This window comes from Rhipicephalus microplus, chromosome 2 (genome assembly GCF_043290135.1).
Source record: "Rhipicephalus microplus isolate Deutch F79 chromosome 2, USDA_Rmic, whole genome shotgun sequence".
Lineage (NCBI taxonomy): Eukaryota > Metazoa > Arthropoda > Arachnida > Ixodida > Ixodidae > Rhipicephalus > Rhipicephalus microplus.
In genome coordinates, this window is record NC_134701.1 from 239230977 (window position 1) to 239245869 (window position 14893).

At 44.7% G+C, this 14893-nt stretch overlaps 1 protein-coding gene across 1 annotated transcript in view; it reads left to right on the forward strand.

Annotated features, from left to right (window-relative positions):
• The window catches only part of LOC119169321 (PDZ domain-containing protein 8), a 29868-nt gene that overhangs the window by 1365 nt on the left and 13610 nt on the right, over nucleotides 1–14893 (forward strand). The window contains exons 2-13 of the mRNA XM_075878155.1: nucleotides 2242–2351; nucleotides 3103–3189; nucleotides 3862–3944; nucleotides 4215–4296; nucleotides 5795–5855; nucleotides 8605–8711; nucleotides 9697–9834; nucleotides 10249–10355; nucleotides 10925–11107; nucleotides 11817–11910; nucleotides 14313–14407; nucleotides 14565–14602. Of these exons, the coding sequence (XP_075734270.1) occupies nucleotides 2242–2351; nucleotides 3103–3189; nucleotides 3862–3944; nucleotides 4215–4296; nucleotides 5795–5855; nucleotides 8605–8711; nucleotides 9697–9834; nucleotides 10249–10355; nucleotides 10925–11107; nucleotides 11817–11910; nucleotides 14313–14407; nucleotides 14565–14602 (1185 nt within the window). The remainder of the gene's footprint in view (nucleotides 1–2241; nucleotides 2352–3102; nucleotides 3190–3861; nucleotides 3945–4214; nucleotides 4297–5794; nucleotides 5856–8604; nucleotides 8712–9696; nucleotides 9835–10248; nucleotides 10356–10924; nucleotides 11108–11816; nucleotides 11911–14312; nucleotides 14408–14564; nucleotides 14603–14893) is intronic.

Consider the following 14893-nt stretch of genomic DNA (forward strand, 5'->3'; position numbering starts at 1 on the left):
AAATTTTGGGAGAGCTGATAATCCATAACTTAAGAACAACTGCACAAAAAAGGGGGGGAGGTAGCAATGCAGGTAAGCGCGATCTTTCAGGATAAATTGCTGTACCACTGAAACTGTTCTTATACTGGCGCAGTATACATTACGCAGACGTGTACATGGACGCAATAAAACCGGCATGTGCGTGTACTATGAATTGAACAACAGGTAAGAGTTGGAAAAATGCAGCCGCCAAGAAGATGAGTTCTTTTGTCAGTGATATAGGTGAGCTAACGCATCCGTCACACAATTTCGCGATCGTCCCAGCCTAAGCGACCTCACACTCAGCTGCTTTCTGCCACAGAATATAATCATGAAAAAATTAAACGAAGGCATACAGCCAAAATACATAGACGGCAGGCAACATGCGAAAGAAACACCTCAGTAGCATCAAACATCGTTAGCTATTGCATAACATAATCTTCTGGAAACCTGTTCTTCACTTATTGATACACTATTATCAACATTATTAGGCTGAATACTTCTGATGCTGATACATACATACATACATACATACATACATACATACATACATACATACATACATACATACATACATACATACATACATACATACATACATACATACATACATACATACATACATACATACATACATACATACATACATACATACATACATACATACATACATACATACATACATACATACATACATACATACATACACACACACACATACATACATACATACATACATACATACATACATACATACATACATACATACATACATACATACATACATACATACATACATACATACATACATACATACATACATACATACATACATACATACATACATACATACATACATACATATACCACATTTTATTTTTTTATCCGTGGTGCCTGAACTACATTGTGTACTGTACAACAATCGACAATATTGCTAGTTGGTAACGGTTCCTGAAGATGTTGAAAAACATGACTAAAAAATTACACGAACACGAGAAGAACATAAATCACACCACATCAGTGTGCTGCTTGTCATGTTCCTACTACAGCGCATCCTGTGTTCATACTGGTGTGTCCGTGTCGTTTCTGGGATGTGCTTTAAAATGTTCAACAACATAATTTGTATGTACTCTCATCCAAAATTGATAAAGATATATTTCTTGCATTTTCATTTGCAATTTATTTTCTTCACAAGTGAAAGGTTATAGTATATTTGTTTCACTACAAATTTATCGGCCACAACCCCCCCCCCCTTTTTTTTTCTTTCCATCTGTATACTCTCGTTGCTTCTTTATTCGCAATATGGCTGCTCGAGTCGTTTTTTTTTTTTACTACCTCATATCCTGGCCCCATAAAGTCCTTCGCATCCCACAGCTACTAATTTCTAAAGAATTTCCAAGTTTATATTGTACAAAGGTTGTTTTGTCTAAAGTCCTTGCCACAGGTCGGTAGTGTCCACTCTTCCAATGATTAATATCATGCGAGCGTTAAGCCCTGGACATTGAAGCGCCTAATAGATGGCTCACACTGACTTCATTGAAAGCGCCATGTTGGGGCACTGCGTGTAGGACACGAGATTTGTGGCGTCGCGTTAATTTTATCAGTGCCTCACATCCCCAGGCTCTTTTGTTACTAACGCTGTTGTCACACTGAAGCATATTAAGTGCAATGCGGTTATGCTGCCTTTACGTCATCAAGGTCGCCATGTTCACGAACCAGTACGTTACGCAGCTGCGGTCATGACGTCACGGGCAAGCTATCTATAGTAGCGCGATTTCTCACACGATGAGCAAGTGGGCGTGAGCGTACTTGATGCGAATAAGCGTGGCAGGTTTCTCTCAGGTAGGCGAAGGTTCGTCGCAGCGCGCACCACCCTCTCACGTGACCAGGAAAACTGGCCACCCCCTCCCTCCCACCACCAATCATGCGCACGCATATGCTTGTGCGTAAGCGCCGTCTGCTACGCTGTTTGCTAAGAGGCGTGTGTAAGCACTATAAGCCTTATTAGTGTGGCCTTGTGTCCAGAAAGCCAGTGTGACGCTGATCGCCGTATTCCTGATCTCGTTGCTTCTCAGCCTTATTAGAAACTACCGTATATATCGTGAAGTCGACTTTCATGCTTCACGTATACCAGATTGCAAGGGTGCACGTCAATAACGCATGTTCACAACCATCAGCTATAGGCTTTTCACAAAGCGAGTCATTCATCTATCTTCGCCACAGACGAGTTCGAGTGGATCGACATGGACGAAGTGCTGGGAACGCCGTGGCAGAGCATTTCCCTGGAGCTGCTCAAGCCGGTCGGCACAGCCCTCGGAGTCGAGTTCAGGAACGTACGAACCCTTGAAACATATCATCACCGCATATACATTGCAATGTCCAAACTGGACATCCAAAAAAATCTCATTTTCTAGTGTGTGCGTCCATTTTGAGAACTCGCAATGAATGTCCCCGTAGTTTTGGCGTCATCGATGCGATGCACGTAGAGGCTGAACCTTTCAGAACAAAGGCGTAGTCTTACGCTAAGAGTCATTCGGCACACTGGCAGCACATAGCATGGATGCGGTGTGTGCCACTCTGGCCATGACTCTGGCCGCTGGAAGCATATTCAAGAATGAAAGCTTAACCACCAGCAGTGCAGACACACATTTTTCTATTTCAGGGGGGAGTGAAGGAATATCCGACCAAACTTTCGGTGTTGTTGCGCATTTGTGTATGTGTACGCGTATGTAGTACCTACATACAAAGTGTAGAAATATCGTGTGCGTGTGGGGAAAAGGGGAGGACTTGAATCCTCAAGATCTCGGCAAAGAGGGATAATGTGTCATGTCTTACTATTTTTACATTTCCAGGGCACTGTAGATGTGCTTTCAGTGCAGCTATGCATTAATCTTACGTGGCGTTCATTGAATGTTTTTTTTTTTTTTCTCGAGAATAAGTGTAACAGTAAGCTGTACAGAAAAAGTGCCCTGTACGAGTTCACATGCAGTGCTATTACTGCGCAACTGTTACGTCGTGTCATCATCTCAGACGCAACACAGTATAGCGGGTGCCCTGGCGTATTCTTCTTGCTTTGCATATCAGAAAACGGTGGAAGGGAGACGCCGCGAAGTCGTCTACGTCGAGAGCCTCTCTCGCAATTCTCCGCTCGCCGCCGGGGGGCTTCAGGTGGTAAGAACACCCTGTCCACTTCGGGTTCACTCTGTTAATGAAGTTGGACATGGAATAATCAATTACAGATCATGTGCAGACGAGAGTGCCAGAGAAAGTCTAACGACTGCAACAGGATCACGTAGAAGTGTGGCAGCTTGGGCTAGTTGGTATGACACGACGATAGTTATAGCGCGAGAACAGAACGACGACACAGAGACAAGAAGGACTTCTTGTCCATCTTGTCTCTGTGTCGTCGTTATGTTCTCGCGCTATAACTAGGATCACGTAGTCTGAAGCTTAGACTAGTTGTATCTTGAAACATGGAGCAAAATTGCAAGTTTACTGCAATGCAATATCGTCAAAACGCCTTCAAGAGTATATGCAAGATGCATCTTTCGGAATCTAACATTCTTGCGGTAATTTCTAGTGTAAGAATGTGTTAGCCAATGCGGCATGTCAGTGTCAGATGGAAACAAGGTGATCACTTTGTATTGGGGCAGCATAACTTGCAGGATGTGGCAACGAATACCAGCACTGTATATATCGATTATTGCCGCTAGAATTGTTGAATTATTTACCAAAAAGTTAATTCCAGCATTCGATTGATGTTATGTATTGCATAATTATTAGCATTTCAAAAACAGGAATTTTGCGCGAATAGACTGACTTTTCTACTATCCCGGCTTTCAGGGCGACCTAATTGCCAGCATCGATGGAATCCGAATAGTGGACTGCAAGCAAGCCGCCAAGGTCCTTTCCAAAGCCGGAGAGCTGTGAGTGCCCATTAGGCGACGTCGTGTGGTCGTCAGTTTGTTGCATGTACTTACGCAGCAGAAAACTGGCCAGCGTCCAGCATGTATCCAATTATCTCTTGCCTCTGTGTACTTCGCGAGAGGGTATATCTTAACAAAATCTCATGAGATGTGAAACCACATGTTTCTCCAAGTTCGTGCATGTGCGTGTGTGTGAGGGCGGGGGGGGGGGGGGGGGTGCGCAGGCTTCTTCGTTTTTGCGAACACTGACGAACTGAATGCTTATTTCAGGTTCATCATGAACGTCGAGAGAAAGCAGGAATTCAAGTGGGACAAGCAGAGGGCGCTCAGCATCTCAGGATCGTCAGAATACGTGCGTTCTCCATTACGCTCCACCGAGACTCGGGACGTTCTTTTACTTGTTTTTTTTTTCTTTATCTATTAATTCTTTAAGTGCAACTGCAATGTGTTGTTAACGCTAATCACCATGCCGCGAATACACCATTGAAAAATAACCTATACTTAACGTAGCGAAATAACATGTATAGATTTACTAGGAGCGTAACAGAGTAGGATTCTCAAATAATTTTGGCAAGGCTGAAGATCGGTTACCAATGATTTCTTTTTTTTTTCATTAAACTGTCATCAGCGCGTCCTCAGTTCGAACCCGCGACTTGAGTTCAGCTGCAGAGCATGACCGTTTCTGAGTCGCATCCTCAATTCTGTTGTGAAGTGCCGCTTTTGCATCAGAGCAGTATGGGACGCATTGTAGGTGATTCGCGAGACAGGAGAAACACAACTTGCACAGTGTCTCAGTTCATTGACGTTATGCGGCTATACAGATATTGTCATTTAGTGCCTCGCAGCACAAACAAGTGATCCAGCATAGCACCACAAAAGGGTACTAGATCGCTACTGCACTTTACTTTATCCAACTCGCTACTCACCGTTTCTCCACGACGTTCACGCTCCAGTCGAAAAATCTGTGTTTAACAAACATTCTTTGTTTTGACTGCCGGCACTTGATGGGGCCTTGCAACACTTGTTCAGCGTGGTTACAAAACGCCATTGATTGGTAGTGATGGCTACTGAAAACACGGGAGTCAAACATAGTAGCGCAACACAAGGACCGGAATTTATGATAAATTCTTAGTGAGCTAGCCCGTTTCCTCGTCTTTCAACGAATGATGCCACATACCAAAATTTACGGTCATTGGCTGATTTGAACTTCGTGAGCGGCATAGTTACCGCAGCCACCGTGAGAGGCCACGACGTACCAATGCGAGCACTCTCGATCACACTCAAATTAAGCTGCGCATTTGATGAAAAAATAATTAAAAGAAGCGCTCAAGGTGATGACGCTCGCACGACGTCACTTCCTTCTCCCATGCCATCCCTCCCTGCTATAGTTTTCTGCGTGCTCATCGGGGCGACAGAAGAGAAGAAACGCTTAAAGCGTGCGAAAACTCTTAATTCTGCAGCGGCTAGTTCGTGAGGCAATAACTATTTTTGATGGAGCCATTCGATGGTTACTTGGAAAAGTGTTTCAGGGCCCCTCTAACGAATGTTAGGTGTGACAAAGACATTCTCGTCCGATTCCGCATCATTGAACGAGGTCACCATGTAACCTACTCTGCATATCAAAACAGGGGCACAGTCGCTACAAAATAACGTGCTTTTTTCGTTCCTGGGCGTCTAATCATCAGGCGTGTGGCTGGAATTTTGCAAACGTACTCGGCGAAACCACGGAGTCGCTTTAAAACTTTTGATAGAGACGAGGTTATAACTTAACAAAAAATTAAATGTTAGCTCCCCACCGAAAGAACATCATTCCGCGATAAAACGAATACTCTTGGTACGGACCTGCGCAGGTTGACCACACGCTGACTCAGGAAGACAAAACGAAGATAAGTAGCAAGACTACCGACCTCAGTAAGTGCGCGCCGTTGGCAATCACATGCCTGCATTATAGGTCATTTGGGTAATGGCATAAGTGCGTCAAATGCTACATATCGTGACGTAAGGCAGGCGACCGCTTCATAACAAGTCCTTGCTCTTTATTTTCGGACATTTTCTGAATAACTCTCGGCCACGCAATATGAAGAAATAGGAAAGCAAAAAAAAAATAGAAACTGAATGGTACTCGCAGAAATATCCATTTACACCGCATTGCTGAAGCTATAACTACAGACTCAGCGGTAAGCAGTGTTATTCGGCTGTGCTGCTCTATCAGCCTGTCAGACTTGTACACGCTACTGAAAAAAAAAAAGAAGAAAAAGAAACCGATCACGGTTACTATTATTACTCTATGAAAAGTAACTGATTAGAATTACAGCCTCTCAAAAGAGATTGAAATGTTCCTCTAGCGTAATCGATTACAGCCATAGTTACATTTAGTATGACGTAGCCTAAATATCAGACACCTGAAAATCTAGTAGGAAAAAATCGCCAACTCCAGGTACGTACCTTTTCGTGAAAAGTAATTTATAGGTGGGTGCTATTTCGTAAACTTTCTCAGCGCTTAGCTTGAAATCTGACGCGAAAATTTGAGGTATATAATTTTATTATTGATTAGAGCAAAAGAAAAATGAATTGTCAGGATCGATTTACCTCCTTGAAGCAATTAATTCAAACGATACTAAAAATTGCGGTAAAATGTAATCACTACAAGTAATTCATGCTTGTGACGCATTGCGCACAAGTTCGTGGTGGTACGAGTTTACATACAACTACAAAAACATCCGCGCTCTGCTCTATCATCATAGTGCTGCGGGTGGTATCGCAGCTGTGGCGCCATCAAGCGTATACTAAGCGAGGTATGGAGATCCCGCGGGAACTCCAAAGTTGGTGACACATAGGGCAGACCAAATCGTTGGAATTTGCTCGGGTTGCCTGAGCTGTCGGTGAAGTCCGGCATTTACACCCGTACTGCTATGCATATGGGGCAGAAAGTAGACTAGTACACAGTACACATAACAAGTAAGAAACTACAACTACAATTACTCCCTTTTAAAATGTAATTGATTACCGTGGTCAGTTATGGCATCAGAAGAGCAACAGAGTAATTACAGAAATATAATAGTCTGGATTCTGTGATACGGCGTTAAACGTTAACTTTCAACAGGAGTGGCTTTTCAAAGTTGCAGTCGCTGATTATTCCACGTTTTCTAGACGTCATCTGCTGCACTGAACACTCTTCTCAATGCATGCGCTGGAGGGAAAGGCGGTATTACGACGTAGTATAACACCAGCTCATAGTTGCGCATAGTTTTGATGCTAGTATCCACGCCCTCTAAGAAGCGTTGCATTTCGCTATTGCTGGCGCTGGGGCCAGGCATTGCCGGTAAGGCCAAGGAAAAGGGGTAAAAAATATATGCTCTGCAGGGAGCCCCGTCTCTACAGAGCGGTCGCATATTTTTCGGGACGAGAACAGTCGTAGAATACGGGCCCTAATTTTATTTTTAAATCAAAAATAATTTGTCACCGGTAATTCAGTCCAAGAACATGTAGTTCAATTTCCCAGAACGTTGCAGTTCTGAAAAATTATTTTATTATATTATATTACAAAACTACATGCAAATGTAATTGATTACAAGTATTTGAACAGTTGAAACCCGTTACGTGCAACTCTGCCAGAGAGGGTTAGGAAACGTAAGAAAAAAATTAAGTACTGCGCTTAGTGTGATGAAGCGCGAAATGTTAAACATGTCATTGGAACTGGGAGACCGCAGAGATGAAGGGAAGTAGCTGGTATTCAGTTGAGATCATGAGAGCGAGATAGAAGAGGGGGGTGCAACAGAAGCTGGACAGTCTACGACAAAACTTTCTGGCTATGCCACAGGGCCCCACACAGTTCCCGTGCACACAGTAATTCACTCCTCCTAAAGCACATTTCACCCACAACAATGGTTTTTGTGTTTTTGTATCTAATGCGAAGCAGTTATATTTTTTCAGCTAGCAAACCTTGAGGTCATTAATAATTTCCGGCCATAGTGCATCACCCATTTGTCGAGAATGCCGGGCCCCAGTGGTAGGGACTGTCGTGTTCCCACTTCTGAAGCGGGAATGTGATGCAAAATTCTTCACTTAAACGAAAGTGAAGCCGGTAAAGTAACTCATAACTCCTTAATAGTTTTGTCTTCAAGTACGTAAACTGTTGCCATATTCAAACCTCTGCCGCACACAGGGTAGATCAACAAGTTTTGAGGCGGTCATGTACTATATACCTAGCAAAACCTAGCTTTTTTCTCGAAAGGTTAGAACTTTTTAACTGATTAATAAATCGTTACAGTAAGCCTTTAAAACAAGGAAGAAAAAGATTACCTAACTCCGTTCTTACAAAGCGTGAAACAAACAGTTTTTGGGTAAACTTATCGCAACTATTTTGAATTGCTTAAATATGAAATACTAGGATGGTCTCCCGATGAGATGATCGCTTCCCGTACACCACAGAATGCGGCGCTTCCCCAAAGTGGCTTTCTCTGCTATATTTTTCTATGCTATTCCGAATACCCATATCAAGCAGTAAATGGACCACCTGAATTTTCTATGCAGTTAGTTAAACGATAATGTGATTTTACCGCAACACCTGAGCTACAAGAAGCATAACGCTGGCTGTGGCATACGTTTAATTTAATATGCCGGTCTCATTTTTTCTTTCATTTTGTGCGTAACGACGCAGACAGCAGCGAGCGTCCGGAGAAGAGAGGTGACAGCGCGGCGATTCTCATCAGAGCCAAGAACAAGGGCTTCCCAATAAAACGAACCACCTACGTTCTCTCCAATCGGGTAAGTTCAGGTCTGTGCTTGAATTGTGGCGCCTCATAAATACATTAGAGGGAAATATAGTGCTATAATGTCTACGGGAGCTGCAATGCATGGCTCTTCAGTCAGCGTGGGAATGATGGCTAGTGCATAAATTTGCCGAATCTTCGTACTTTCAGCCCCGTTCGGCTCCGTGTGGCCTGAATCTGCTTTGCTGCAAGGCGAAGTTCTGCAGCGGTTTAGCGTTTACGCTTCATCATTTTGACCTTGTTTTAGGCTCGCTAATTCAAACTGGCTCACGAAGTTCGCGTTTCATTCTTTTGTTCCAAACAAAACCAAAACACAATAAACAAAACCACAAGTGAGTTTGAAGCACCAAGCACGAAGACTAGGCGTATTTGTGTACTATACTATCACTACCATGGCGGCTTAACGATCGCAGTGCCATAGTCCCCTTTGGTTAATTTTTAAAAACTCGACGCATCTACCAACACAAAGAAAACACATATACACCTCCGAGGAAGAATAGCGCGACGCCATGACGCTACAGTGCTGCGATTTATGGCGTCATTATGACGACGTCATGATATCACGCGAAGATGTCTCTGTTTGACATAGTCGATCGGTCAAAGGCGGGTCAGTTCCGAAGGCATTGCAACCGTTTGAGCCTGCGGGCCGATCCCGGAGGCTGTGCAGAAAACTAGGTGGAGCGCGGCGCACCTTATGCGCGCGTTTCGCTGCGTCACCCGAGTGTAAAGGCCTGACAACACGGAGAGAACAACTTTATGAGGATGCCCGAGGAGCCGCGCACCAAGGAAGAAAGTTGACAGAAGAAGACGAGGGAGTGTTCTCAACAGCTTCGCTAGTCGTCCGCCTTCACCGAGTGAAATGGTTCAAACTTTCCTTTACAACGGAGGGGATGCAGGGGCATTCTCCCTCAAATTCACGATCGCGTTGTCTTTACAGTGTTAACAATAATTAAAGCGCGCCCGAATTATCCCACACGCAGGAACCTGTGTTCCTGGAGTCGTTCAGTTTCGAGGTCAAGAATCACTACCGCTTCATCAACGTGGGCGTCTGGAGCAAAGGCCAGATCATCAGCCTGCAGGGTGTAAAGAAGCCCCGCATTGACACCATGCTTGGATACGTGAGTTTGCCCCTACCCTTTTGCGAACAGATCGCGATCTTCAGAGTACACTGTGTGGCAACTCCCGAAAGACGATGATACAAAGAGTCGTAAGTCGTCGAAAGGTTTCACACAAGGCAGTATGCGATCATTCACAACTGCCACCACAAGACGACTAATGTAAACTGAAAAATTAATTACGTTCGGTGGCGTGTTACATTGCCTAGAACTAGACATAACTTATGCAAGACTTCAAGCGAAAATAAAAATCTTTTACCCAGGCACTTTTGATTTGATGAGAACCTTTCATTGTGCGTGGTCATAGACACGCGACATACATTCCGTTAGATATCCGAGATCAAAGCACTTTTACAACGCGAGCAACTTTTTGAAGGCGTACTACGGGGTTACCACTCAATAATATTTTGCACACAGACCGCCATTCCCGTGTCCCACGTGCTGGAGGAGTGCCTGAAAACCACCGAAGGCTACCACGGTGAAGTCGTCAAACTCCTTTGTCCCCACTTCACGAAGGTTCCCAAGTAAGCAACCATGACCCGCTGCGTCTTTCCGTTAATTTTTAGTGCAATTATACTTTTCGAACAGATTAACCGGGTATAAGTCAGTGCTGTCACATCTCCGTGTATTTGTTTCATTCAATACCAAAAACAGATATAGATGACTGAAAAGTCCAATTTACGCCCAATGCGCGAAGTCGTGGACAGCATTGTACTCTAAATAAGCCCAAATAAGAACTTCAATGACACTTAATATCCTATACAACTTCTCCAAATTGGAGGAAAAAAACAATGTCTTAATCTCCGTTTTCTCTCAGAATTAGCAACTAAGCAACTTTAAATGACTGGTAAAAGAAGGAGATGCTAATAATCAAATCTAGTTTAGTAGTCTTAGTGTATCTTAAATCAGCAATAATATGAATAACACAGCGATTGCACAGCGATTGCACAGCAGTGTTTGCTTCAACAAGCGCTTAGACCAAGCGCTACAGGGTACCCATGTTAAACTTTATTATAATAAATATTTCGTCGGCCCCTACAAATTTTACGTTATATAAAAGCTTGCATACAGGTAAGTTTCGCGCACTGCGCAGGGACTTTCACAAGTACGCGACCCTGTCGGGATTCGACCCGCGTCACTGCTACGGCGACATCACGCTTCGATTCCTGTTCAAGGGCGAGTACAAGGTCAAGGGCGCCCAGCTCAGCTTCGAGCGCAAGGAGCACAAGGAAGATGAGCTTGCCGGACCCGTCGTCTCTGCCGTGGACGAAATGCGGTGAGCAACGGGATAATGCATGAAACTTAATGAGTTTAATTATTGCGTAACAAGCAATTGCTAGACACAGAAAGTTGGTAGATTTGCAGTCTCGTTCACCGTAAGATTTTAGGCACAACGCGGAAAATAACTGTGATAGTTTTTGCCGTTGGAGTCGCCATGATGTTCCGTATAAATTGCAGTGGCCATAACATAGCCCCGCGCGTCATATGCTTTAACGTAAGCGAAAGCGTGTGAGGTCGCCGACGATCTGGACTTAAGTGGAGGCGAAACATGCCCACCGTCGCACGTCCCGGGTGCGTGGCTCTGGCAACTGCGTTCTTTAGGTGACCCAGACGTTGTCGAGCACCTTATTTTGACAGTGATCAGCAGACAGATCATACCTGCGTACGTGCCCGATTTCCACTACTTAGCTGGCATTGTGGCGACGTACAATAATGAAGTCGCTTTGTGTTACGCCAGCGTTTTGTTGAGTTACGATGAGTGAGAGGCTAACCGGAAGGAACTGATAGCCTTACTTCTTCCACTTTGTTTCTGAACTCAGAAATTTCTACACGTTTGCTATCTGTGACTTCCTTCAAATACACCTGAAATTTGATGCATTAGTTTATGTACTTATCAAATTAGACGCTCCCATATGGAAACAAATTCTTCCAAGTGCTTTAAAACTGCCCACTGACAACATCCATATCCTTTCGTCTGCGAGCAGCCCCTCGAGTCCACCCTGCTCGAAGTCCTTGCATCACGATTTCGAGGAAGTCATACTTAAGAAGGCAACGACTTGCAAGTTCTGCAATACCAGGGTACGTGCCTTCCATGTTACGTAGACACTGTCCACCAGGTGCTGCAGTCGCGATAATTTTCACTCGCCACTGACGGCGCATTAGCACCGTCTCTCCAGCGGGTAATCTACAGAGGCGTTGGTACAGTCGTGCACAATTCAAGTACGGGGAAACTGGAGCTAACCAATGCGCATTCTTTCTTGTTTGTTTCCACTAGTCGGCGCGATGGCGTAATTTCTGCTAATTGCACGCTCATTGTGAGGCATAAACTTTCTCTGAAAGCAACGCAATCAATGGTGCGTGACAGAATTTTCTCGAGTTACCGCATGGAAAAGCTGTTCGGTGGTGCGATTTCTTGTTTGCGTTCGATTTCTTCATGAATGTGCAAGTAGCCGCTACAGCAAAATTTCAGAGTAGACGAAAATTAAACCGCACAAAACAATGGTTGAAAGACGGTCCCACCACATCCTAAAGGCCTTTTTAAAAAGGCGATTTAAGAAGTGTGTCGTGTTCTTTTTCGTCAGCCTTGTGCCAGTTCACGTCTCGTTTATACTCGCGCTTATATTCACTATTTCAACGCGCCCACAGCTCATCAGTATTTATTGAACAGAGTCGGGCGCCTTGACGTCCCCCGCACACTCTTCACGAGAAGTTCTTGATAAAAAAAACTCGCCAGTTTTTCTTATGCATTAACTTAGAAAGCCTTCAGGATCAGGGGCACCTCAGCTAACTTTGCAATGCTTCCGTGATCGGACCACCTTCGACCAAACTATCATGAGATGTGACGGCGTCATAATTCACCGTCATTGTGACGTCCCGTGTTTTGGCATTAGTGAGATCATGATGACGTCATCTCGTCATGATTTGGTGTTTGACGAGGCATCGAAGGCTTTCGCCTTAAAATACCTCGTGTAAGTGGCGTCTTTTCAAATAATTTACTTGAATAAAAAGAGGACGCCAACCACAACAGAATAAGAAATGCAATATGACGTTTCGGCACCCAGAACGGGAGCCTTGTTCAGATTGTGAACGAGGCTGCCGTTCTGGGTGCCCATACGTCATATTACATTTTTGTGTGCGTGTGTTGTAGTTGGCGTCTTCGTCTTTTTATTTAATGATCCTTTTCGACTTGAGGGGCATTGGTGGAAGCCATGATACAACAATTTTCTTTTGTATTGCAACAACTGATATTCGATCAACCGCTCCTGACCTTTCTACACAAAACTAAACTCATTCTTTTTATTTAACTTATGCCGTAAGGCATAAGTTAAATTGCACTAATAAAAAATATAAAAAACTGGTATTCCCTGTAAGTCCCAGCGGTGCGTCTCCGTTTCTCAGACTGCTCTGCACGAACACGCCCGAACTCTTATTTCTAGGGAACCATCAAAAGGCAACTTTCAAGCACCATTTACGTTACAAGTTGGCGTTAGAAAGCTTTGACACCAGCTAGATTAAAAAAAATCTCTTGGTACGCTAACACACTCACGAATCGGCTCACTCAGACTCAGATCGGGTCGTGAGTCTGAGTTCGACTTGTTGAGAAAATTTTGGTGAGTGAGTCCAAGCAAGTCCGTTCGAAAAAAAAAAAGTCAGTGAATTGGAATGAGCCCTTTTTTTATAGTGAGTCCTAGTGAGCTAAGCTTTTCTCGCCGACCTACGGCCATATAGGTCATCAATGTTTTGACAAACCAAGCCCTGGTTCCATCTTTGTTGCTTGAGCGTTCTTCTTGGCGTTAGTCTAGTTGCAATCATGAAGCTTAGCCAGTCCAGTCCAGTCCGCACTAGACTGGACTATAATAGTCTAAGCTACACTAGTCCAGTACAATCTAGTCGTTTGATTGATTGATCGATCGATCGATCGGTCGGTCGGTCGGTCGGTCGGTCGGTCGGTCGGGCGGTCGGTCGGTCGGTCGGTCGGTCGGTCGGTCGGTCGGTCGGTCGGTCGGTCGGTCGGTCGGTCGGTCGGTCGGTCGGTCGGTCGGTCGGTCGGTCGGTCGGTCGGTCGGTCGGTCGGTCGGTCGGTCGGTCGGTCGGTCGGTCGGTCGGTCGGTCGGTCGGTCGGTCGGTCGGTCGGTCGGTCGGTCGGTCGGTCGGTCGGGCGGTCGGTCGGTCGGTCGGTCGGTCGGTCGGTCGGTCGGTCGGTCGGTCGGTCGGTTGTTGTTGTTGTTGTTGTTGTTGTTGTTGTTGTTGTTGTGCTGACATATAGAGTATGATTATTCCGAAACGTCGCCATCCCGTCGTGTAGCCATCACGATGCTTTCTTCACTTGAAGTTCTTTCTATCGACACTCCATACTCGATGTCTGTATGGCTGGCAGAACAGGATGCACGACGGCTGTGCTCAAAAGCAACGCACTTTACAGTGACGGCTAATTGCTCTTTTCGCTCTTTTTTTTTCTTCGTTACCTTATACGTCATCAGATCTGGCTCAACAGGGGCATGCGTTGCAAAGTCTGCAGGATGATCATCCACAACAAGTGCCTCGAAAAGACCACGCAGATGACCTTATGCAAGCAGTAAGTGGAGCACACGAAAGACTTGTGTTTTCCTTGCATTCAGCAATGCAAGTATGCAGCGTCTCTGTCAAAGTTTTACATTGAGTCTGTAACAAAATTCTTTTATCTTTTATTCCCCCACGATTCCATCATACTGAGAACCTCTTTAAAACTTCAGAAAAATGTGGCCCGAGGAAGACGCAGAGCCTGCAGCAGGTGAGCGACATTAACCCGATAGCGTTAAAGAGCTCGTTTCGCAGAAGTGTCGGTGTCATTGGTTGAGAGCGAAAAATCATCTGTTCCGTGATCGCAAAATTGAGAAAGATACAAATGAAAAAATGATCCAAACGTTGTGCGAGTGAGCATCGAACCCGGGCCCGTCCACGAGGAAAACGGCGACAACAGATGCACGCTGTTCCCTAAAACTGCGTACCAAAAAAAAAAAAGAAACAGATTCCATGTGGGGGAAAGAGTCTTCTTAACGCACGTAATAATACTGCGTGCCGG